This window comes from Monodon monoceros, unplaced genomic scaffold, assembly GCF_005190385.1.
Source record: "Monodon monoceros isolate NGI ecotype Baffin Bay Population unplaced genomic scaffold, NGI_Narwhal_1 Super_Scaffold_21, whole genome shotgun sequence".
Classification (NCBI taxonomy): domain Eukaryota; kingdom Metazoa; phylum Chordata; class Mammalia; order Artiodactyla; family Monodontidae; genus Monodon; species Monodon monoceros.
The window spans coordinates 74,670,743-74,696,905 of NW_021703778.1; the positions used below are offsets into that span (position 1 = coordinate 74,670,743).

Sequence of the window (26,163 nt, forward strand, 5' to 3'; positions counted from 1 at the left end):
TGGACCAATGTCCTGAACTCGGCTCTCCCACCTCGGAGGTAGAGGCCTGACACCCGCCGGAGCACCAAGACCCTGTTAGGCACCCGGCTCAGAAGAAAAGGGAGAAAAAAATTAAGAAAGAAAAAAATAGAATAAATTAAAGTTATTAAAATAAAAAATAAATTATTAAAAATTAAAAAGTAGTTTAAAGAAAGAATAATAATAAAAAAAGACAGCAACCAAACCAAAAAACAAATCCACCAGTGATAAGCAGCGCTAAAAAATATACTTAAAAAAACAACAACATAGGGCTTCCCTGGTGGCGCAGTGGTTGAGAGTTCGCCTGCCGATGCAGGGGACGTGGGCTCGTGCCCTGGTCCGGGAAGATCCCACATGCCGCGGAGCGGCCGGGCCCGCTGAGCCTGCGCTTACGGAGCCTGTGCTCCACAACGGGAGAGGCCAAAAAAGAGAGAGGCCCAAAAAAAAAAAAAAAAAAAAAAAAAAAAAAAAGAACAACATAAAAACGGACAGAGCCCTAGGACAAATGGTAAAAGTAAAGTCATACAGACACAATCACACAAAGAAGCATACACATACACACTCACAAAAAGAGAAAAAGTAAATATATATATATATATATATTTAAAAAAAAAGGAAGAGAGCAACCAAATGAATAAACAAATCTAGCAATGATAATAAACTCTAAACACTAAACTAAGATAATCATAAAACCAAAAACAAATTAGATGTAGAAAGCAAACCCCAACTCTACAGTTGCTCCCAAATTCTACCACCTCAATTTTGGGATGATTCGTTGTCTATTCAGGTATTCCAGAGATGCAGGGCACATAAAGTTGATTGCGGGGATTTAATCCTCTGCTCCTGAGGCTGCTGGGAGAGATTTCCCTTTCTCTTCTTTGTTTGCACAGCTCCTGGGGTTCAGCTTTGGGTTTGGCCCCGCCTCTGCGCGTAGGTCGCCTGAGGGTGTCTGTTCTTGGCCCAGACAGGACGGGGTTAAAGTAGCAGCTGATGAGGAGGCTCTGGCTCACTCAGGCCGGAGGCAGGGAGGGGTAGGGATGCGCGGCAGAGGCCAGCGTGATGTTGCACCAGCCCGAGGCGTGCAGTGCGTTTTGCCGTTCTGCCGTTCTGCCGGGGAAGTTGTCCCTGCATCACGGGACCCTGGCCGTGGCGGCGTGCTCGTGGGAGGGGAGGTGTGGATAGTGACCTGTGCTTGCACACAGGCTTCTTGGTAGCTGTAGCAGCAGCCTTACTGTTTTATGCCCGTCTCTCGTGTCCGCTCTGGAGCCTAGGCTTGCACCCGTCTCTGAGCTCGTCTAGGCGGTGCTCTGAATCCTCTCTCCTTACGCACCCCGAAACAATGGTCTCTTGCCTCTTAGGCAGTTCCAGAGTTTTTCCCGGACTCCCTCCTGGCTCTCTGGCGCACTATCCCCCTTCAGGCTGTGATCACGCAGCCAACCCCATTCCTCTCCTTGGGGTCTGACCTCCGAAGCCCGAGCCTCAGCTCCCAGCCCCCACCCGCCCTGGTGGGTGAGCAGACAAGCCTCTTGGGCTGGTGAGTGCTGGTTGGCACTGATCCTCTGTGCGGGAATCTCTCCGCCTTGCCCTCTGCACCTCTGTTGCTGTGCTCTCCTCTGTGGCTTCGAGGCTTCCCCCCTGCCACCCCCCGTCTCTGCCAGTGAAGGGGCTTCTTAGTGTGTGGAAACTTTTCCTCCTTCACACCTCCCTCCCAGGGGTGCAGGTCATGTCCCTATTCTTTTGTCTCTGTTTTTTCTTTTTCTTTTCCCCTACCCAGGTATGTGGGGAGTTTCTTGCCTTTTGGGAAGTCTGAGGTCTTCTGCCAGCGTTCAGTAGGTGTCCTCTAGGAGTTGTTCCACATGTAGATGTATTACTGATGTATTTGTGGGGAGGAAGGTGATGTCTATGTCTTACTCCTCCACCATCTTGAAGGTCTCTCTCTGGACTGTGCATTTTTGATATCGTTCTTGCTGGGTTTGTGAGTTACTGTTTTTCTGCTTTAACACCATTTTCTTATAATACTCACAGGAGTATTTACCATTAAAATTAATGAAACTTAAGCTTCAGGGTTCTTCACTTTCATGGATTCCTGTGAGGTCAAGAAATTCTTGTGAATTAAGGTGTTCTAGGTGGATAAAGGAAGCCAGGTTGCAGTCAATAAGCATTTCTGATAAATTACCAAAAGATTTCAGAAAAAGGAGGCTATCAAAATTATATCTAGCAAAACCTGGATCAATTTCTGAACATTCCTACCAACATCCCTTATTTCATACACAGATTTTTGGGAGGGTATCTTAGAAAAGGTGGCTGAGAATTACTGTCTTAAGACAAGATATCAGAGTCAGAAAACTCTGAAAGGGGCCTAAATTTGACAATATTGGTAAGTCATTAGACTACAATACAAACTGGGTAAAAACAGAATATTTAGAGCATAAGAAATGGGGAAATGTCTACCAAAATAAAACTATAGAAACTTTGAAATTATTGTTTTGATTCCTACAGTTCCATTTGTTGACAGTTTATGTATTTTAGTATTTTCAATTTAAGGCAGTTTTTATAGCACAGAGCATTGAAATTTTATTTTATAAATGTGGAAAATATTCTTAGCTGAAAACTTCCTAATAAACTTTTATTCTCGCTTTCAGGCGCCTGATCACAGATTCAAAAGTTAAATTAAAGTATCAGCATTTAATAACAAATAGCTTTGTAGAGGTAAGTGATCACGTAAGTTTTCCTTCTTTAAATAAAAGGATTTCTGTTTATTAATAGAAATATCAGTTTGTCTTATATAAGAAACACCTTTACAGTAACTTCAGTTTTTGTCTTCATTTATGAAGCATACCAAAATACCTTTATTCTCAAAGGAATGTGATAAACCAATAAGTAGATGTCTTTTCATCGATCTTGAGCTTTGAGAATAAAATTATTTTATAGTCTTCCTTTTTCCCTAGCAGAGAATTTTAGCTGATTATTAGTGATGTCATGTTTAATCATGTTGGGCACTCTAACCCTGCTATATCTCTGCTTGTTTTACCTTCCATTACCAGTAAACTTCGTTTAAAAAGAATTATGTAGTGTTTTTTTGTTTGTTTTTATCAAATATGTCTTCACAGAAGTTGGCAAACTATGCCCTGCCTGTTTTTGTAAATAAAGATTTATTTGAACATGCAGTTTTATTCTGTGACTGCTTTTGAGCTGCAGTGGCAGAGTTGAGTCGTTGCTAAAGAGGCCATATGGCCCACGGAGCCAAATATCTCTACTTTCTGGCTCTATGTGAAAGAAGTTTGCCAGCCCCTGTACAAGAGCACCAGTGTAACTTGGTATTTCAGTTCTAGAATGTAATTTTAATTTTTATTAGAGATTAAACTGAAGGTCAGATCTTCTAGAAAATAGCATTTTTTAGGAATAGTATATTTTTTGAAATGGTCAATAAACTTGAGTTCTGATGGACTTCCTTGAGCCATGTTTTGTCTCATAATAAAAATACTTCAAAAGTTATATTTCTTTTGATGAATTAAAATGGAATCTTTGCTGGGGTTTAGGCACTGGCTTTTGTTCTTAGAAGAGCTTTCTATGGTCAAAGAGAGAAATTCCACATGTATCCCTCAGCTTGTTTCATACTATTCTATAGCATGTAAACGCCTTCCCTAAGTAGAAGTGTATCTTATTTTCTTGTATCTTTTAAAATTGCCCTGAAATAGAACCATAGACAAATTGATGCTTGTTAATGATCACATAATGGTGATCATTTATTTTAAAGTTTTCAGTGGGATTTTGAAGATAGAATAAGAGTTAGGTTATATATTTTATAATACCAGGTCTTCAGGGGATGTATAATCTTAGAAGAACAGTACGTCCAAAAGCATTGCTGTAGGAGACTAGGTATTGGTGGCAGGTTTTTTTGTGTCAGTGACACCATCCCCACTTTGTGATAGTGAGGAAGTAGTATAAATAATTGCATGGTGTACTGGAAAATCTTGCATCATGATTTAATTTGCTGTCATTTTTTATGTTCCAACTTGTATTTCAGTGCAATCGACTGTTAAAGTGGTGTCCTGCCCCAGATTGCCACCATGTTGTTAAAGTCCAATATCCTGATGCTAAACCTGTTCGCTGCAAATGTGGGCGCCAGTTTTGGTAAGCAAGTGATTTCCTAAATTGGAGTAGTGCACATAGCTTTTCTATTTATTTTTGTTAGTAAAATAGTAGAAAAAAAGCAACTATACCCCAATTTTAAAAAAAGAAAAAGAAAAAAAATAGTAGAAAATATTCTTTATCTGAGGTAGGTGGGTGATGTTGACTTTAAATACTTTGTATTTCTTTTAAATAAAAATTAGATTAAAAAGTCACATCTTAAGATAGTTTTTCCTCTTTGTTGCTCTAACTTTTGGATTTATTTTCTTATGGGAAAAAAAATGCGGCTGTAATCACATTCTCTTGTGTGCTCCAGTGGAACGTATATGGCAGCAAATTTAAAGATCTGGGACAAAAACTCAGTTCTTCTCATTTCTTTTTTTTTCAAGTTTATCTGTTTTATATTTATTATTACATTATTTATTGTAAATTTTAGAAGTTCTTCTCATTTCTGATTGACTGCTTATTTTGTCAAATTATGTTTGGTTCCCTTATAGCTCTTGATCTGTTTTCAGGTTCTCTCTTAGGAAATAAAATACATAGTTAGGTGTTTTGTTTTGTTTTTATTTTTTATTTATTTTTGCGGTACGCGGGCCTCTCACTGTTGTGGCCTCCCCCGTTGCCGAGCACAGGCTCCAGACGCGCAGGCTTAGCGGCCATGGCTCACGGGCCCAGCCGCTCCGCGGCATGTGGGATCTTCCCAGACCGGGTCACGAACCCGTGTCCCCTGCATCGGTAGGCGGACTCTCAACCACTGCGCCACCAGGGAAGCCCTTGTTTTGTTTTTAATTTCCTTTATTCTGACAAGTTTAATCTTATTCCTAGAAATATGCAGAAAATTTGGAAAGATAAAACTTAGTTGATGTGCTTTCTTTAACTAAGAGTTCTTCTATGGGGCCCCTGGCCACAGCTTTCTTGGTAACCTGGATTCCTGGGAGTGCTATAGCATACTCTTTAGCCTTTGAATTTTAGGTTCAGTTTAGCAGGGAATTTCCAATGTCACGTATTAGAGAGTGAAGATGATCTTCCATTCCCTTATGGATCTTTTAGGAATAAGAAGCCAGTCAAGCCAGGGGGCTCTGTAACTAACAAATAAGCATTTTATTGGTATTCCATATCATTCTTTTTTTTTCTCCAAACATCTATAGAATTAGACATATACATCATTAATACTAAATATTTCCAAAAAGAGTAGGTAAACTCATAGAGATTAAATTTATGTAAAATACATGCTATTTTGGTAAAGATTAAATATGCATTATTGTTTCAGAGTTTACCCTGTAGACAGAGGGTAGAGTCTGATTCCTTACCTAGTTTCAAATATACTTTTAGTATGAAATATTTCAAATACAGACTTAAGTATAGAGAATAACGAGTACTTACATAGTTATAACCCAGCTTAATCAGAGTCATTATTTTGTTTGTTTTTGTCTAGAAATAAAACCTGACAGGTACATTTGAAGCTTCTTTTTTTTTTGCGGTACGTGGGCCTCTCACTGTTGTGGCCTCTCCCGTTGCGGAGCACAGGCTCCGGACGCGCAGGCTCAGCGGCCATGGCTCACGGGCCCAGCCGCTCTGTGGCATGTGGGATCTTCCCGGACCGGGCACGAACCCGTGTCCCCTGCATTGGCAGGTGGACTCTCAACCACTGCGCCACCAGGGAAGCCCCATTTGAAGCTTCTTGATGTTCCCTTCTCCATTCCATTCACCATGTTCATCTCCAGAAGTAACCATTATCCTGACTTCATTTAAACTGATGTAGCACTTTATTCTTCTTATTTGCAAGGGATTTTTAGCATTCCCAAATTACTTGATTAGCTAATTAATCAGCCATACCATGGTTACTTTTTCACAAGAATTTGTGTTTATTCTTAATGTATACTTTTTAAACAAATGTATATACCATGTGCCTAGAAAACAGAAAGGGATTAGCAATTAATATAGTTTGAGAGAATATGTAGACATAGTCTTTTGCTTTATACCTTGTTTGGTACAATTTATCTCTACTGGCTGAGATTCATTTGTTTGGATCATGCAGAGATATGACTTGTTTGCTTCCCACATATTGCTTACTGTGCATTAGTACTAAAGTATAGAATTACCCTACAAAGTCATTCTTTAACTCTTCATTTGGAGTGTTAAATAAAATATTTAATATATGCCTATGGCAAGTGTTGGTTGAAATTTAAATTCAAATTATTGAACATGATTTCATTTTGGTTTCAGTTAGATAGTGGTTGCAGCAAGGAATTATACATATTAAAAACTATCAGAAAAATACAAATCTAACTATACTGATTTTATTGTCTTTACAGTTTGGTAGCTATTTAAATAGTCATCTATTATGAAATTGTCATCATAGAATGTCTTCATGCTTACAAGTCATTCCTCATTTCACACACAGACACCCAAATATGTGTTGGTCCCAGTACTAAATGCTAAAAAATTTACTGTAGAATAAAACAGGCATGGTTCCTGTCCTTGTATTTTGCAGTCACTAGAAACTGGTGAAAGTATTGAGGAACTGTAAAGCATGAAGTTGTTTGTTTACTTTACTTACAGTAGGTAGGACTTAATTCTTTTAACTCTTGTGTCACTTAACAGCTTTAACTGTGGAGAAAATTGGCATGACCCTGTTAAATGTAAGGTGAGTTTGCCTGGCATTTGCATTTTTAAATAAGGTAGTAGAGTACTTCTAAGACTTAATGACTGAAGGCCACAGCCCACAAGTTTGTTATTTATTCATTAGTAAATGGAAGATAGTATTTTGCCCTTTTTATTTCAGGTGATCTTTGCAAGTATTCAGGGAACATTCCTTAGGAATAAAGTCATCTCCTGATTATTATCAAGATAATGAGGGTTAAGGCACCTCCCTTGGAAGGCTTTGTAATTAGCTAAGGGGAATGACGCACCTTGCAGCTGTGCCTCTCCTTGAGCTCTAGGTTCCCCACTTAGCTTCAGCCAGAGAAAGTTCTCCTTTGGTTGATTTTTTTATGTACCTGGACTAGATATGAGAATCACAGGATTTCTTGGTTTAAAAGGTAGTAAACCCAGTGATAGTCTTATCCTTTCGTTTTTACATTTAAGCTTGACTGTATTTAAGTGTTGATGTAATTTGCTATCCTTGAGTCTTCTGTTGTACTGAAAACGGTTCCTGTTTTCAAACAGTGGTTGAAGAAGTGGATTAAAAAGTGTGATGATGACAGTGAAACCTCTAATTGGATTGCAGCCAACACAAAGGTTGGTATTTTCCTTCAGTAAACTCTTGGTATTGAAACGGATAAGGATAGGTGTATCAGCATTAGCAAAAGTAGTAAGTTTACCTAATAAAGGGCCTTGTTTTACCTTTTTCTTGATTAAGATTTACTTTTTATTTTCAGAATTATTGCCTATTAATAATTTGCCTTTGTTTTACTGTTTGAGTTTATTTTATTGATTACTATAGTGCAATATGCACGGTACTCTGCTGTAGAAGTTTTCTTCTATCAGAAAAGCAGTAGTTGATAATTTTTCTACCCTGGGGTTTGATAATATCTTTGCATACTGTTCTTGGCTGCCTTTTAGTATACAAATGTATTATAGAGTTTTTTTCCACCTAGCTTTTTTTTTTTTTTTTTTTTAACTAGGCTATATTTCTGTCTTTTAAAATCCCCAGGGTTTAACTTCTAAGGAGTCATTCTTTAGGGCAGTGTTCAGTTAGAATAACCGAGTAACTTCTTATTATGTAACTGAATTGGGCTTAACAAGTTTAACATGTTAAACTTCCAAAATATGATTTATTAAGAGACTTGAATCCCGAGAAATAGAAGCTTTGGGGTAATATGAGTATCCTTGGTTTTTTGGTTTTTATTTTTTGAATAACATTGGTCATGATACTAGTTTCAGAATTCAGTATCTTTATGCCATGAACCACTTCTTTAACCCTAGATGAATGTCTTACAAATGCAGATAATCTTGAGCACCCTTCTTTTCTATCACTAAGTATTAAGTAAGCATTTGAATCCGAACTGTGTACCCAGCTAATTTCTTTTTTTTTTCTTTTTTTTTCTTTTTTTTGTGGTACTCGGGCCTCTCACTGTTGTGGCCTCTCCCGTTGCGGAGCACAGGCTCCGGACGCGCAGGCTCAGCGGCCATGGCTCACGGGCCCAGCCGCTCCGCGGCATGTGGGATCTTCCCGGACCGGGGCACGAACCCGTGTCCCCTGCATCGGCAGGCGGACTCTCAACCACTGCGCCACCAGGGAAGCCCCCCAGCTAATTTCTTAGTAGAAAATTGTGTAAACGTTCAATCTTACATCCTATTCGTATAGGAAGTGACTTGGGTGATGGATAATAGGGCTATTCATGGGCTATTCATTTTTATTATTGTCTTTCATATATGAAGATGATGTTTTAAAGACTGTTGAGTTGTTTGACCAGAGTTAGTTACAGCTTTGCACTCTTCCATCATTCAGTCTCAGGATACTGATAAGAATGAGTGCTTAAATGATGAAGGCCAGCACATGATTTTATACCATTAGTACTCTGCTCTACCCAAAAAGATTAAAATATATGTATACATTTCTATCTCCCAGAAAGCATCAGCAGTAAAACAGTGAGTCCTGTGGCATAAAACAAATGGCCACATCTTTGAGGAATGTAGTTTTGAAGTTGATATTTCTGTGCTCTTTAAAACCATCATGATAAACATTCCTTATGGCACTCAAAAAAACCTAACTATAATGTCAGGAAGTGGTTGCTTTTTTAAAACTTTCCTGGTAGCCAAGCATTCTTTTTCAAAAATTGAAGATTTCCCCACCAGAAATGTTCATTAAAATCCCAGAATCTGCTTTCAAACTAGTATTTAGAATAGGGCAGTTATATTTTCCCTAAGTAGTTTGATTAAACTGTAGCCCTCTTTCGGCATCTAGAAAAATCTCCAAATACTCTAAATCCCCAAGATGTTTAAAATAGGGAGTATAGGCTTGAATATGTTTTGAGTTTGTTTAGAAGGTAGGATATTAAGCAAGAATGGCAATTTGTAATAACAGATTTATCTACTTGGCAGTTTTGAGATGAAACTGAGGAGTTTTTCTCCTGAGACATTTCCGAAGCTTATTTTTTTTATTAGCTTTTTTAAAGGATTTGCAGATTGTTGGTATATTAAGAAATTAATACTAATTAGTTAATTATAGCTAAGAAATATAGAATGAAACAGATATGTTAGGCCTGGAATTTGCTTCTTTGGGAAAATGTAGTATGTTTTTATGTGAGTGACTTCAAAAATTTGATTGAAAATGTATAATTAAATATTGCTGTATTGACCTATTGAATTACTATAGTTTATGGGTAGTGTAGTCTGTTCACAGTAGCTGAATTGCAAGCAGTATAATGGGTGATACTCTCGCCCCGTTATGGGAGCAACAGATGTCAGATACAAAAATGTACAACAAAATCCAAGCTTTACGTCTTATAGTTTTATTAAAAATAATGAGTAAGTTTAATTTTCTAGATTTTTCAAGAGAAAAAAAAAGTGCCTGCAGGGTAATAACTTTGGCTCATTACCAACCCAGAAAATGATACAGTCTTGGAAAAAAGAAAAGTGATCTCTGTAGCACAATTGTAAATGGACCACAAGAAAGTTGAGAAATTCAGTAGCCACAGAAAGAATTTACCAATCTTGCTTGCCTGATTCCTGAGGCCAAATTGCTTGGGTTTGTATCCTGACTCTACCGTTTGCTACCTGTGTGACCTTGGACTAGTTTCTTTAAAATTCTCTTAGTTTATTCATCTGACAGATGGAAATAGGAGTAGGGCCACTATAAAGATTGTGAGTTAATGCATATAAAACACTGAGTACAGTGTGTGGGATACAGGAAGTACTCAATGATTATTTCTAGATGACACTGGAAGGATATATTATATTTACATGGAGAAAATGTTTAACCTCCCATAAAACTATTATTAGTATGTGTTTGGTTAAAAGTACTTAAAATGTTTTTGTCTCCCAACCCCACTAAAACAAATCCTTAAGTTGTTAATAGCCAGTAATAATAACTCATTTTCAATGGTACTTATTAAGTGTTTGACACTGAGTGCTTTACATGTATTAATCACAATAAATGTGGTATTTAAAATAAACCAAATCTAAAACTGGCTTCTCCTCAGTGTAGCATTGACACCAACTTTATAGTTTCTCTTCATAGGAATGTCCCAAATGCCATGTCACAATTGAGAAGGATGGCGGTTGTAATCACATGGTCTGTCGTAACCAGAACTGTAAAGCAGAGTTTTGCTGGGTGTGTCTTGGCCCTTGGGAACCACATGGATCTGCCTGGTAGGTTGGGGAAATGAAGGGAAGAACATGTTCACATAAGTATGTGATATATCTGCCACATATTATGAATAAGGTTTCTACCTCATGAAAATCACCATCTAGATAAATGAATACAGTGTGTGATCAGTGTTAAAAGTATATGCAAGATATCCAGAGAGAGGGATTAATAAGGCTTATCTCACAGATCATATAACAGTTGAGTTGAACTTCAAGGAGGACTAAGGGTTCATTTGTTTAAAAAGTGGTAGGAATAACAGGGCAAAAAGAGCCGCATGAACAATGGTAGAATGATGTGAAAGTACATGACTTATCCAGAAAAGAGTTGCATTGTCTAATATGTCTTTCTAGATAATAGTTGAAAACTAAGAGACTTGGCAAAACCCCTTCCACAGTTGTGATTTAGTTACCTTGCACCGCCATTAGACAAAAAATTTGTTCCAACTTTAAAAATTGGAAAAATTGCCCAGTGCAATACAGATTTTTAGCCTCTCTTTGAAACATAGGAACAGGCCTGCATTTCTGTTTGGCAGAAATCACCTGGAATCGATTAGTAGCCTTTAGATGGAGCCTTTACTTTGCAGTTTGTTTTCCCAAGACCGGAGCTTATTGGCATTTTCATATATCATGATGGCACTAGTCACATTTGGTAGCAATATATACCTTTGTTCCAAGTACGTTTCTTATCAATTTGGGAAAAATGCAAGTTAGATTGAGGATGCCTTGATGCATTTTTCTCAAAATGAGAAAAATGGGAGCTAGCACATCTCCCGGTAAAAGTGGAAATATTTCTGGGTGTTATAGTATGCAAATTGCCTGTTTCATTCATTTGTATTACTTGCCTGTCTCCTATTGGTGTTGAGTGTGTGGCCGCTCAAATTGTGGGGAATAGGAAAAGAGAAAGTAGGCTGGGACCTAAAGTAGTTTGGACATTATCAGAAGGATTTTAACTGGGAGTGACAAGATTAGATCCGTAGTTCAGATGAGAAGGTTCTGTATTATATGTTTTACTTACATACGTTATCTGGACGTTGTGACTGCTTTGTAGAGCGTGGGTGGGAGGGGAAGAAATTGCAAGTTCAAGACAAGATGAGGAGGATCTGAACTTAAGACAGTGGCAAGTCTTCCCTTTTAGATTCATTAATTAGAGGAATAGTAAGAGGGATTATTTGTCTGAAATTAATTCTGAACCAGGTAAAAACTAATTGCTTAGATAGAAGTAAAGAAAGTGATTTTACCACTGTCAGAGCCAAGGAAAGGTATTTGGGGTATAGGTACTCTAGGCTTTAGGAGGTCAAACTGGAGGATTAGAGTGTTCCTGGAAACTAAATTCACTCAAATTTATTTAAACAAGCCTAGTGAAGGAGAGAGGGAATAGGAAAGAGATATTAAAGAGACTCTGTGTGTGTGTAAGGAAATCTCTGATCACAACTCAAATTTTCAGTGAGCTGTATTGAAAAATGGAAAGGGTACAAAACATATGATGGATACAGAAGAATGAAGAATGGCCTGGACCAGGGGTGTCAGAAATGTTGCCTGTGTCTTTAACATTGCAGGTATATCATGCTGTGCTTTCTTGTTTAAATCTGAAAGTGCCTCAGAAATCTTCAAAAAAGCATTCCAAGTAGCACTATCAGTCATCTGAGTTAGAAGTGTAGGTGGGCCCTGCTTGCTTTCTTGGCCTTAAAATTCTTAATGTTGGCAGATTAAAGCCCAGAATGACTTGAGGCTTAAAAGTATCTGAAAATATCAAAAGGAAAGTATAAAAGGATGTATCAGATAGAAAGAAGAGGTGTTAATAGCTGACCAGTAGAGGGCAAGAAGAGGCAGTCTTTGGGCTAACTTGAGTAGAGTAATTATTGGTAAAAGAGGATTATAACCCAGGCTGGGGGAAATTAATAAGTCTCCTGACTCAGATGATTTGTGATCTGGGTTACTTTAAAAACTTCAAGATGAGATCAGTGAGCCATTGTTGGTTATTTCTGAGTACTTACGGAAAATGGAAAGGTACCAGAGATTGAGAGCAGACAGAATGTAATCCCAAATTTCCAAAATTTCTGATTCCACAAGCTGCATATGAACTGTATAACTTAGTTTTTCTCTTATGTGAAATTCCAGAATCAAATGGTATTATTAGGTTGATGGATTAAGGAATGTTTGGTAGATTTCAGCAAGGTATTTCATTGTGGACTGAGAGGTTTGTGGCCTAGGCTGTGAATACAGACAGGGAGGTTTAGGATTAATTGAATGACCATTTCTTGGAGTACAGATAATAGGTTTGTGCCTTCTAGTGGAACGCTTTAAAGGTTTGCTGAAAGGCTTTGTCCTCATTTTTTTATTCACCTCAACTATATACTGCTTTTCTGGTCAGTTGTACTAATGATTTTCTTAAACTAGTATAAGAATCTTGTATACATTTTGGGGTAACATCAAAGAGGGATATTGACTATATAAACCATTATAATCCTGAAGGACTTGGCAAGCTGGAATAATGAATCCAGTTTAACAAGATTTACATTAAATTCAAAATTCTTCTAAGAAGATTACTGTTAAAAGACTCTGAAGACATGAACTCACTAGTTAAGAGCATGGGCCTCAGTTGCCAGATGGGCATAAGTTTAGTTTCCATCTCTGAAGCTCTATTTTTGTGACCTTAAATATGTTGCTTATCTTCATCTGCTCAATGAGGATAATATTTCATAAGGTGCTTGAGGGGATTAAACGTGATAGTACAGTTGAAGTCCTTAGTAAGTTGGATGGTATGTAGTTAACACTCCGTATACATCAGCTGCTCCTGTAATGTAGGTTCCCATAAAAGAAAACAGAGGAACAAGGGAAGTGCCAGTTTTATACATCTCCACTCTGAGCTGACCTCTCTAGGAAGATTCAGTGATTCTTGTAAACTGTAATAGCATATAAAGCACATAGCACAGTACCTGTTACATAGCAGTTGGTTTTCTTTGGTGTGTATACAAGTGAAAATAAGGTGAGTAATTCTGGAAAAACTGGGAATATTTGGCTGAGTAACAGACAACCTAGGAGATGAGGTGATCTCTTTCTTCAAAAATTGAATTAGAAGTTCAAACTACAGTTGGTAAGTGGAAGTTCTAGAATAACTGTTTTCTAATGATTATCGGTAAGCTGAATTGAATGGACTGCCTCAGGAGGTGGAGAACTGCCTGTTACTAGTAGAGAACTGACACACTATTATGGAAAGGATTCAAACACTAGGGGTGTTTGTTTGTTTTTTTGCGCCTCAGTTTATCTGTGTAAAGGAGAGTATTGGTTCTAAGTAATCTCTAAATCCAGGCTAAAATTCTGTGATTTGTTCCCTTTTCATTGATTTATGGCTTTATGGAATCCTCTTCACTTACTTTAAGGTACAACTGTAACCGCTATAATGAGGATGATGCAAAGGCAGCAAGAGATGCTCAGGAGGTAAGTACATTTATTTTCAAACAGTTGAACAGGAATATGCACTTTTTGTTGATGAGGGAATGATTTAGCTGGAGTGTTCAGTTCTGAAAGATTTGTTGAAATGACACTCCAGTAAATACTGGGTATCTGTGTACCTGTAGAGAGGGGATCTTATGCAAAATGCATATCAGGAGTATTCCTATTTATAAGTTTGTTTGCATTTTTAAAATTAATCTAGCACACTTTCAGGTTTCAGTAGTCTTCAGTATCAAGACTTTCCCTTCCCAGCAAGGAGACTAAAGAACAATATTTGTTAAATGGCACTGCTGCAATTTATATGCAGTCTTACTTCTTTTAATTAATTAATTATCTCATTGTTCATCAAGAAGCTCTAATGATTTTAGGTGAGCTGATTTGGAATGAACTGTCTCAGGAGGTAGGGATTTCCCTCTTACTGGATAGGGAAATAACCCACTATTGTAGTAGAAGGGATTCAAACCCTAGGTGTGGATTAGATTCGGTAACACTTTTAGTTCCTTTCAGCCTGATAATTCTGTCATAATTGTAGAATCCTGGAATTTAATCATTCCTTACATTCATTGATTCTGTGTTGGAATTCCCCAGTTGTCCCCCAAAAATCTTTTTAAATGGCTCGTCTTGCCAGGATGCAATCCAAAACAAAACCTGTTTGTTATTGTTTCACTTTTTAAATGCTTCTCTAAAATTTATTGTAATTTAAATTACCATAAATACAAAGGAATATATTTATATAACCTAGGCAGTCATATTACAGACATTCAAAATATTTGTGATCCTTTTAAAGGAGGAAGAAAACCCCCCACAGATTCCAATGTTGATTTAAATTATATTTATTATAATACGACTTAACTATGTTTAAACATAAAACTAGCTGTAAACTCTTAAGCAACTATACAACCAAACCAAGAAGACCACAAAACCAGTGGAACTCAAGTTAAAGCTAATTTGACAGATAAATTATTTGCTGAAATTAAATTACTGTTGATAGACTGTTGTCAGACCAGGTTTTTTAAATTTAGGGTTACCCGTACTACTAAGTGCCATGTGATAATTTGTTCTCCCACCAGTTTTCTATATCTCACCTATTGCACATTCACCCCTACAATGCATCAAAATTTGATTTGATCAGAATTTATCATTAATATATTCTTTTATCACTTATTATTCTCAACTCTGGTACAGTTTAAGTAATCCTGCTTGATGCCAGTTTTAGCCATTTCACAAATGTAAGACCTGAAAACGTTGATTCTCATAAGTTCGTTCATATGGCCCGGAGTGTTTGTGTTTTCTTTAGGTTATTATCAGATTTTTAATACTTAAACATTCCATGGTCTGTTTAAACCAGATCATTTGGCATCCCTACTCCAGTTTTGTCTAGCATCCTTAGACTCCAGTTTGAGAAACATCACCCCATGTAATCTTCATATACAGAACTCTACAATGACAGTCATGCTTTTCTTACCTCCCATTTGGAATCAATTCTACTGTTGCATTTTTATTTAGCTCAGTTTGTCATTGCATCTCCTTCTGTTTTGGGTTTGTTTGTTTTTAAATCTTAGCCCTCATGGCTTTCTGCTTCTGTTTTAAGCAGTCACAGTTGTTTTAAATTCTGCTGAAGGACCATAAATTTTCCTAAAATTTTCTTCTAATTTTGATAATATTTTTTTTGAGTCCATAGAGAACTGTTCTGTTTCTCTTATGCTGCATTACATTTTTCCTAATAACCATGTTAGACTTTTAGTTTTTACTTATCCTGAATGAAGAGTAGTCTAGTTAGATCTAGCCAGAATATGGTATTTGCTGACAACAAAAAGTATATGGGTTATCCTTGGCCTTACCTGGTCTGCATTTGGGTACTGGTAGAATCCCTTTCTGAGGTCCACAGGGAGGGTGGATTATTGAGCATAGCTTCTAAGCCCTGCTAATGTGTAGGTTGTAGATGCTAGAATGCATTATTTTTCTAGCTCATTTCTTTTGGACTAAACTAGAATCTTCTGATCCTTTGGGTGTACAGGGAAAAATTTCATATGAGTGCCTGTATTTGTTTGTTTATTTAAGTGGGAGCCATACCTCCCAGAATGGAGCACACCATTGCACACATCTAGCATATTCTTTCCTCACTTCCCCTACTTCCATACTCAGGCCTAGTGTTTTCTGGGAGTTGTAGTTCTTAAAAAGTACTAGAAGGTTGGCACACAATACAGAAAGAACATAGATGGTACTTTGAGTGCCTTGGAAGGATGTTACCTGTGTTGTAGAAAGTTGTTGACTTAATATACTATGCCACAGTTATGACAGGGGTGGACATTTGAATTTTCTTTTTTAAATTTTTATTTATTTTTTTGGCTGCACTGTGCAGCTTGCAGGATCTTAGTTTCCTAACCAGGGATCGAACCCAGGCCCCTGGCAGTGAGAGTCCTTATCACTGGACCACCAGGGAATTCCCTGAATTTTCTTATCTACTAGACTTTCTTTTCATATTAGGTGCTAGAGATAACAAGATTACTTTCTTTTTTTTTTTTTTTTTTTTTTTTTTTGGCCAGCTGGGCCTCAAGGCTTGTGGGATCTTAGTTCCCTGACCAGGGAATTCCCTGAATTTTCTTATCTACTAGACCTGTGAGTTGCCAGATAGTAAATATTTTCAGCTTTGCAGACTATATAGTCTCTGTTACAATTACTCAATTCTGTCCCTGCTCTTGAAATGCTGACTCAACCATAGACTTAAAAGAGTGGGCATGGCAGTATTCCAAGTTAACTTAGTTTACAAAAAATAGGCAGCAGCTGGATTTCACTCACAGGCCAGAGTTTGCCTACCTCTGTTCTAAGCAGTCAGGTTGTTATTTTGTTTGTTTTTCCAAAGTGTTTTCAGGATACTGATTGCATTTCTCAATCCAGATTCTGGCATTTGATTAAAAATGGGTCTTATTTGCAGTGTTGGTGTGGGTTTTCTTTCATGTTGATTTTAAAGGTATTTTAGTGATGCAAGCTGTTTGAGAATTGTTGGTCACATTAAATCAAATGCTGGTCACGTTAAGTCCTGTAACATACATTTTAATATGTGATTTAGGTTTTCCATTTCATCTTGGGAATTTGACAGGCTTAAAAATATTAGTGCTTTGGGGGGAGATAAAATGCCAAGCAGTTTATTTTCTACATATTATATTTTTAGATATAATTGGAATAATTTTCCATCGTGTAAGCATTGATTTAAATACCTACCTGACTGCTGAAATAATACGGCTTGTGTAGGTTTTTTGAGATGTTTCAATGTTGTATGATACTGGATCATGTGATTGGCTAGTTATGTGGTTCAGAGATAGTATTTCTAAGCAAGAGACCAAGCATAGGGCCTAGTAGTATCTGTGCTGTTAGTAGGCTTTAAGGCATGAGGAGAGGAAGAGGAGGTGATAGTAAAAGAAAAGAAATATGTATGTGTGGTAAGAAACCCTTCCATGGTGGTTGCATTTAACAAGCATTTATCATTTTCTGCGTATTAGGTGCTAGAGATAACAAGACTACTTTTTTTTTTTTTTTTGGCCAGCTGGGCCTTGAGGCTTGTGGGATCTTAGTTCCACCAGGGATTGAAACTGGGCCCTTGGCAGTGAGAGCAGAGTCCTAACCACTGGACCGCCAGGGAATTCCCCCAAGATTACTTTTTTAAAACTGTATCTCCTCTAGAGATTTACAGTATAATGGGAGAGACCTATGTGAATTCTTTTTGCAGTATGATAAATAATATAAAACAAATTTAGACCTGATATTTTATATATATATATATTTATATTTTTGTAATACTTCATGTACTTTAAAAGACTCTTCATAAAACTGTAGTACCATAATTATGTTTGTATATATATTTATTGTATTATTTTATAATTATACTATATTATATACTTAAAGCAGTACTTTGTTAATATCATCAACTATCCAGTGTTCAAATGGTCCCCATTTATCTCATAAACTTTCTTTTATAGTTGGTTTAAATCAGGATCCATACAGGTGCACAAGTTGGATGTGATCCTCTAATCTATAGGTCCTTTCAGTTTTTTGGTTTTTTTGGGGTTTGTTTTTCTTCCCTTGCCATTTGTTGAGGAAACTAAGTTATTTTTCTTGTAGAATTTAACACATTCTGGATTTGCTGATTGCAACTCCCTGGTTTTATTTAATAGGTTCTTCTATCCCTGAATTTCCTGAAACTGGTGGTTAATTCTAGATAATTGAATTCAGACTCGATTTGGGGAGGGGTGTGGAAAGAACACAGAACACTTAACTGGTGGTACTGTATAGTTTCTGTTGCATTATATTAGGTGTTATATAATGTCTGGTTGCCTCTCTTTTGTTTTCTACTTTAAAATATTGATGTACCTAATTACATACCATAGAACAGAGCTATCCAGTAGAACATTCTGTAATGATGGAAATGTTCTTTATTACCACTATCTAACGTGGTAGGCACTGACTGCGATATGGCTGTTGAACACTGAGGAACTGAATTTTTTACTTTAATAGCCACCTGTGACTAGTGGCTGCTGTATTGGAAAGTACAGCTATAGGACATTCAAAAAATACTAAATAACAAAGGTAGCAGTAGATGTCTCTTTGTTCCCGATTTTAGCCTAAATTCCTATACTGTTTCATCAGTAAATATGATATCAGCTTTTGTGTATATATAATACATTTGTTATAATTATGTGACCTTAATTTTTCTTAATGGGACAGCGATCTAGGGCAGCCCTTCAGAGGTACCTGTTCTACTGTAATCGCTATATGAACCACATGCAGAGTCTACGCTTTGAGCACAAACTATATGCTCAGGTGAAGCAGAAAATGGAAGAGATGCAACAGCACAACATGTCCTGGATTGAGGTGCAGTTCCTGAAGAAAGCAGTTGATGTCCTCTGCCAGTGTCGTGCCACACTCATGTACACTTATGTCTTCGCTTTCTACCTCAAAAAGAATAACCAGTCCATTATCTTTGAGGTAGGAATAGTTACTGAGTGGGGAAAAAAACCACCTGTGTGTCATAGGACTACTTGCCTTTCATAGATAAGATATATAGAGTTTTAAAGCTTACTCTCTGCCCAAAAATGTGGATTAAAAGTTTAGTGTTAAGGGCTTCCCTGGTGGCGCAGTGGAAAGGAATCTGCCTGCCAGTGCAGGGGACACCGGTTTGATCCCTGGTCTGGGAGGATCACACATGCCGCGGAGCAGTTAACTGGGCCTGTGTGCCACAACTACTGAGCCTGCGCTCTAGAGCCCGCATGCCACAACTACTGAAGCCCGCGTGCCTGGAGCCCATGCTTCGCAACCAGGGAGGCCACTGCAATGAGGAGCCTGCACCGTGGCGAGGAGTGGCCCCTGCTCGCCACAACTGGAGAGAGCCCCGCGCTCAGCAACGAAGACCCAACGCAGCCAAAGATAAATAAAATGAATAAAAATTTAAAAAATTAAAAAAGTTTCGTGTTTATTAGGAAGATAGAAGAAATTTAGATTTCTTGCTGTAAACTACGTTCAAAGTGATGTGGTTTAGCCAGCTAGTGATTTAGTGTGCAGGCTCTGGAATTAGCCCTGAATTTGAATCTTGACTTCATCACTTTTTAGCTCTGTTGACTTGAAGCAAATTACTTAACCTCGTCTATATCTCTATTGTAGCATGGGGATAATTTTTCTATAAATGTTAAGAGGTTTAAGTGAGACAATCCATGTTTAATGCTTATGTAACACCTGGTACGTTGTAAGTTCTTTCAAAAGTCTTTATTCAGGCAAAACTAATACATGGTATTAGAAGTTAATATGGTGCTTGCCTTTTGTGGAGAAGTAATGACTAAAAGGGGGACTTTTAGCAGTAGAGGTTTTTCAAGTAGAGATGCTCATTTAAAATTGATGCATGCAACATTGATGTTGATAGATGGCTGGGTAATAACAGTGACTAGTAGATGGGAATTTATATGGGTAAATATATAGAACTAGCCATAGTAGTAAAGGATAACAAAATTTTAATCTTCCATACAGTGTTCTCTTATAAGAAGTCGATATCTAGCTAGATACAAAGAATAATGGGTTTCTTATTTTTCCTCAAGCTTTAGCCAATAGCAGTTTTCAGAACTGGAAGATTCCAAAAACTTTTTCTTATGTCCTTTCAGATTGTCCTTAATATTCTTCCAGAGGTAATGGATAAATCTTTAGTTTTTTAATGTTTAAAAAATTGTCCTGGACAAGAAAAAACAAGTTGTTAGGGGTGAAAGTGATGAAGGGCTTTACAGGTGCAGTTAAACCACCTGTGAAAATTACAAAATTGGTGTTGAGCCACAGTCTATCAAGGAAGCAGCTAAGATGGTTTATCTTTTAGCTTTCTTTTGAAGGCAAAATTTACTATATATTCTTCTTCCTCTTACAGAATAACCAAGCAGATCTAGAGAATGCCACAGAGGTGCTCTCGGGCTACCTTGAACGAGATATTTCCCAAGATTCTCTGCAGGATATAAAGCAGAAAGTACAAGATAAGTACAGGTAAGGTTTTCTCCAGTAGTTGTTGAACAAAAATGTCGGCCACCGGTGGTCTGGTATGCCTTAGTGGAGAAGTTAGATGATGGTGAAACTTGGGTTTAGCATATTCAATAACTGAGCAGCTGCCATGTTTCTCACAGATTGCTTCTGTCCTTTGGGCAACAGATTCCAGATAGTGCTAGTCAGGCGTAGGGAGGAAATCAGCCGTTTATCCCACTGGCTGATTCTGCTTCTTCCATGCAGTTTTGTCTATGTAGTTGCTGCCCTGACAGGAAGAAGGAGCCCCAAAAGGGCAAGTGGCTATTAGGATGAGGGGTGAGATTAGGATGCTGGCCCTAGCCTAGGGGTCCTGTGGATCATGGCTGTTGACAAGTGAGCTACCCAGACTTTTTAAAGAGTTTTTCTAAGGAGAAATTTACTTTGTCCTAGAGATAGGTGATACTTTAAGATATGTTACCACTTAAGTAAAAGATGCAGAGTGTTTGCTTTCTCAACATGGAGCTCTTTCTCCCACAGTTGTTTTCTGGCAAATACTAATATCTTTTTAATAGTAGTAGAAATCTCTGGGAATTTGGAAGACTTGGAGATTTAGTCCTAAGTAACATTTTCACTTCCCTTAGCCAGCAATAGCTGCCACTAGTACTTTAAGGTTTTACAGATGTGAATAAATAACCCCTGAAACTACTTCTTCCTGAAACTGTTTACTTACCTGTAGAATGACAAGATTGAGTCAGATGATTTCTAAGGCCTTTATTTTATTGCTCTAGAATTAATTTCCCAAAACTGGGAACTTCAAAAAATACCTTTTTAAAATGAGAAATAGTCATGTCTTTACATCTAGACCTGAAAATGTGCCTCTTAAAAACAAAAACAGGTGCTTGGGGGAATTCCCTGGCGGTCCAGTAGTTAGGACTCCCAGCTCTCACTGCTGAGGACCCAGGTTCAATCCCTGGTCAAGGAACGAAATCCCACAAGACATGCGGAACAGCCAAAAAAAACAGCACAACAACAACAAAAAGCAGGTGCTTGGTTCTAAGTCTGAATAAACTGTAGGGACCTTAAAAAATAAGTAAATGCCTCTTTTTTTTTATTATTGGAGGCTGACAATGGGTTTTTTTTTTTTTTTTTCTCTTTGATTACAGATACTGTGAGAGTCGACGAAGGGTTTTGTTACAGCATGTGCATGAAGGCTATGAAAAAGATCTGTGGGAGTACATTGAGGACTGAGAATGGCCCTGCATAAAATGAACTCTGAAAACTTTATCGTCTAGAGTGCTCATGCAATTAAAACAAACAAAACAAAACAAATACAAACAAGGAGGCACTAAGCCTATTCTGACACCGCTGGTCTATAGTACCAGAATTCTGTTTTGTTAATGGAAAGTTTAAGTAAATTATATTGTAATAAAAAGTAGATAAACCATTGTACAACAGTATTCTAGGCCGCCAACAAAAGTGTGACAGACACACTAAAAGCCCTCCAACTTTAACTTGTAACGTAGCTTCGTTCTCAAAGCTGACTCCTTTTTTTCATTTTCTTTTTCCTGAGTGTAGTACAGTTAAAATTTAAAATAGCTCTTTGACACTGCTTTTCATGTCCAAACCAGCCATTTTGTTGTACTTTGGTAAAGGACCTCTTCCCCTTCCTCCCCTGCACATACAGATACACCCAAACACTCAGACTGTCTCTTTCTCATACCCCAAGGTCATGAGTGAATGATGATTAGTTCCTTGTAAAGAAAATTCTTGGGGCGGGGAAGAGGGTAGGCAGAAAGAGGGGTTAAACAAACAAACAAAAAAAGACAAAAAAACTTTGTATATGACTTTTAAAACAAGAGGACAACACAGTATTTTTCAAAATTGTATATAGCGCATATGCATGGACAAAGCAAGCGTGGCACGTGTTTGCATAATGTTTAATTACAAAAAATATTTATTCTTTAAAAATCTTCAAGATTATGTCTTTTGCTGTGCATTTTCTTTCAGTTTGCTTTATCTTTCCAGGGTTGAGGGTTGGACTAAAAGGTGTGTTGGTTTAGCACCTCTGGAAGACCTATCTAGAGCTCTTTGATTTCCCTTTCCTGAGATTACTTTGCCCTCTCTGGTTTGATATGTTTGTTGCTAGCCATGGGCCTCATGCCCTGAATTCCCAGCTCCTGGTTGGGTATAGAGAAGTCAAGTTCTGACTAAATGCCATGGCCTGATAAGGGCTGCAACAGGGAGCTTTGCTGCTGCAATTCAAGAATCACCCAGTCCCTAACCTCATCCCTCTCCACGGCCTCATGCATCTACGTAAGCCTTTGTGTGCCCGTGTCATATAGCTGAAGGCTTCCTGTCACATCCAGAGGAAACATTTCAAAAAATTTTCCCCTTAATTGCTGCTTTGAGCCTTTTAAGATTTTAGTTATGGCTCTTCTCTCACCCCTTCTTTACGTTAGGGTGTCAGATAGAATGTTTTTCCTTTAAATATAAATAAATAGCCATTCACTTAGTTTCAGATTGTGAATTAAAAATGGCAGATACTGAAATTGCTTATGTGTGTTGCTGTGGGTTCAGTTTGAAGGCAAACACCCTAGAACTTGATATTCCCATCTAGTGCATTTAAATAGAAACCACTGTTTGCTTCTTTTCTATTGTCAGCAAATAGGAGAATTAATAACGTGTTTTAGCTGTGATGTCCATTTTTATGAAATTTCTACCAAGAGCTATGTTAAAAGTAAAGGGTGGTGGTGGTTTTATTAACTATGTATCTGTTTAGGCCATTCTTGCTGTGGTATTTTTCAACAGATTAGCATCCCTAAATCTGTCAATTTTATACAGGAGTACAGAGTGAACTAGGCAACTAGATTGAGGTCTTAATACTAAATACCACTTGTGGCTGAAGGACCTCTTTGTCTTCCTCTAAATGTCTTGCGCCTAGGGAGTGTTTACCGTTTGTGAGGCAGCTTTGTCTGCTCTTGCATTGTACATCTTATTACATCATTGGGAAGTAGGTTCACTTTCCTCTGGCCTTTTGCCTAAGTTAGGCTTTGCTAAATCAACCCTACTTTTCCTTTTAGAAAAGGTTGTTACATGAGATGTACTTGCAACTATTCTTTTCCCAACAAAAATCAGTGAATGTTTGCTGAATATATTATGCTGCTTCCTTAAACCACTTGTTGCTTTAGGATCAACTTTACCTGTACCTTTTATCCTCCCTTCTCTTGCCACTTTAGGTGCAAATCTGAACTCAGTGTCTGCTTCTTCCGTATTCTCTTCTCCTCCCCTTTCCCTGTCAACCATTTGACTTTATTTTCAATGACTGCATCAATCTTAAAAGACATTTATCAAAACTAAGGATTTTTTTTTTTTAAAGAAAGCTTGAATAAGTTCCTTTCCCTGGTAACTTTGAAAAGCAGCCAGAGTTGCTATCTAGATATATGTGGTTCCATTAAAATGTTTTGTGTATGTGTGGTGTTTTTAAACAACCTTACCAGTTAACTGCAGTATGTAAGTTTGAGTGTCATAAATCCTTTTTACATGCTCCCCTTACAACAAATATCCAAAAACAATGTGTGCACTTCATAATATCAGCCCCCACCCATGGAGGAACAGCACTTTTTAGAGCTGCTTTCTAGTTTCAGTGTTGGCATATTACCTGAGGGTATAGCAATTGTGGGTGCATTCCCTAATTTGTATGGATCAGGATGAATTGGCATTTTCCATTTCCAGGCTTTTAACAGCTGTCTCCATATTTGACAGAATTCCCTGAGTTAATTGCTTTCATTGTTAGTAACTTCAGTGACCCCAGCTGGGATAGGCAAGCCATATTGTATGACAGCTTCCCTGTTTCACCTACCTAAGTCTTTCTGTCAGAGGGCTCTATTCATGGTCAGCACCAGGGTCTCCCTGTCTTCTTGAGGTCTTCTGAAAAGTGCATGCTTCATCTGAACAATTCATCGAGCAGTAGATGGACTTTAAATGATTTACAATAAAATGTTGATCCAAAGCGCAGGATACAAACCACAGTGGTAAAATTGAGTAGTATATAGTATCATCAGACTCTAAATTCTGTGTAGTCTGCTGCGACCCAGATTGTATGTGTTTTATGTGTGTTTAAATAAATACATTAAATACACAGGTGTATACATACACACAAATATAACAGACCCAAGACTGACTGACTTGATTTGAAATGGTTGAATCTGCAGTGTACAATGTGGATCAACCATGATTAGGAACTGAAATTTAGTATAAGAGAGAAAAGGACTTGATGTAACAAAATCTTTTAGCTACAAATCCCAGTATAGAGCACTTGGGGGATGGGAGGGGGCGGGTTGGTGAGACAATCAGATCGGTAAATTGATTAAATGCTCCTAACCCTGTAATTTTGTGCATAGAGCACCCTGTGCTGTGGAAATAACTGTTCTTAGATTTTCATTGTAACTGGACTGTTCAGGTTGCCCAGAGGGAAAGAACATTCCTAATTCTAATAAAATAAACTTTTATTTTGTTATTCCATTAGTTACTTATGTTTATTTTTATAGTTAAAAAAAAAAGACGGTGGCCTAACAGTCACCTGTATTATGTGCCTTATTCACTGTTCCTACTTAACATGAAATGTCAAGGTTTGGTTCAGTTTCTTTTCAGGGAACTGTGAATGAGACTATCCCCAACAATTATCTTGGTTAATGAAGCCTTCAGAGCATTTTCTGGAAGACTTCCAATTTCTGTGTCTTGAACATAGATTGCTATTCATATTGTAACAGTGATATTAAATGCTCAGTAGATGTTTGTCAATTTATAAAGATAAAATATTTAAAAAGTCATTCTCATGCTTAAAACTGCTTCACATTACTTCCACTTAGCTCACTTTTAGAAGCTGATATCTCCCATAGGAATGGAGGGAGAGTTGTCTTAAAGAGGTCCCAAAGTTGAGATCTTTGTTATTGATATTCTAGCCAAGTCCAGATTTTAGGACAATTTAATTTGGTCTTATTTGGGTCTGTAATTATGAGAGTTCATTTATCACTTGTATCTTCAAAGCACTTTAACTTGTATCATTGTCTAAAGCAAGTGGGGTAGAAATTACTCTGTTTTATAAAAGAAGGTAAGGCTCAACAAGGTTAAGTAACTTGCCCAAGATTTCACAGTTTCTTCTGTCTGGGACTCAAGCTTTCTTCTATCTGATGAACATCATACTACCTCTTTGTATCATATTTTCTTAATCTGGTCTCAGAATGACCTAGCATTCAATACCAAGAAAGGTAGTTCTTATCTACGGTGTTGTACTTTTAAACCACATCAAAGACTATAAATGCCTGTCACTGCTACTGTTAGAGGAATGCTATGTACTATCTCTGATCTTAATTTGCTATTGCAGACTTTGCAACTAATGTGGCTCTTTGTTTTGCCTCATCAAATCAGCCATGGATAGAAGAATAGCTCTTCCCATCTTGGTGATTAGGACAGGCATCGTGAGAAGACTGTGTGATAGTTGACAGTAAACAGTTCAGCGTCATTTGATTTGATAAACAGGGGCCAAGAAATTTGCAGTTGTAGGTCTAGTTATTTCAAATGAATTTCCAATGTGAAGAAGTTTGGATAGTCTATTGGAACTTGTTACAGAAGTTGTTTTGTAACTGAAAATGCCCAGAATAGCTCATTTCCATTGTCTTCTTGGAACTGGATGACCTATGGGACTTTCAGAAGATAAAGTAGTGAGCGTTAGGGGGAAATCTTGGCTCCTTCAGAAACAGG

At 37.6% G+C, this 26,163-nt stretch overlaps 1 protein-coding gene across 2 annotated transcripts in view; it reads left to right on the forward strand.

The window, feature by feature from the left end:
- Positions 1–24,952, forward strand: part of ARIH1 (ariadne RBR E3 ubiquitin protein ligase 1) — a 113,787-nt gene extending 88,835 nt beyond the window's left edge. Inside the window, exons 6-14 of one of the 2 annotated variants that reach the window (XM_029236557.1) lie at positions 2,661–2,727; positions 4,046–4,152; positions 6,754–6,796; positions 7,318–7,389; positions 10,334–10,464; positions 13,842–13,899; positions 18,637–18,897; positions 20,315–20,427; positions 21,567–24,952. In XM_029236557.1, coding sequence (XP_029092390.1) covers positions 2,661–2,727; positions 4,046–4,152; positions 6,754–6,796; positions 7,318–7,389; positions 10,334–10,464; positions 13,842–13,899; positions 18,637–18,897; positions 20,315–20,427; positions 21,567–21,651 — 937 coding nt within the window. In that variant the 3' untranslated portion in view covers positions 21,652–24,952. The remainder of the gene's footprint in view (positions 1–2,660; positions 2,728–4,045; positions 4,153–6,753; positions 6,797–7,317; positions 7,390–10,333; positions 10,465–13,841; positions 13,900–18,636; positions 18,898–20,314; positions 20,428–21,566) is intronic. The other variant, XM_029236558.1, reaches the window with a different exon arrangement.
- The last annotated feature ends 1,211 nt before the right edge of the window (positions 24,953–26,163 follow it).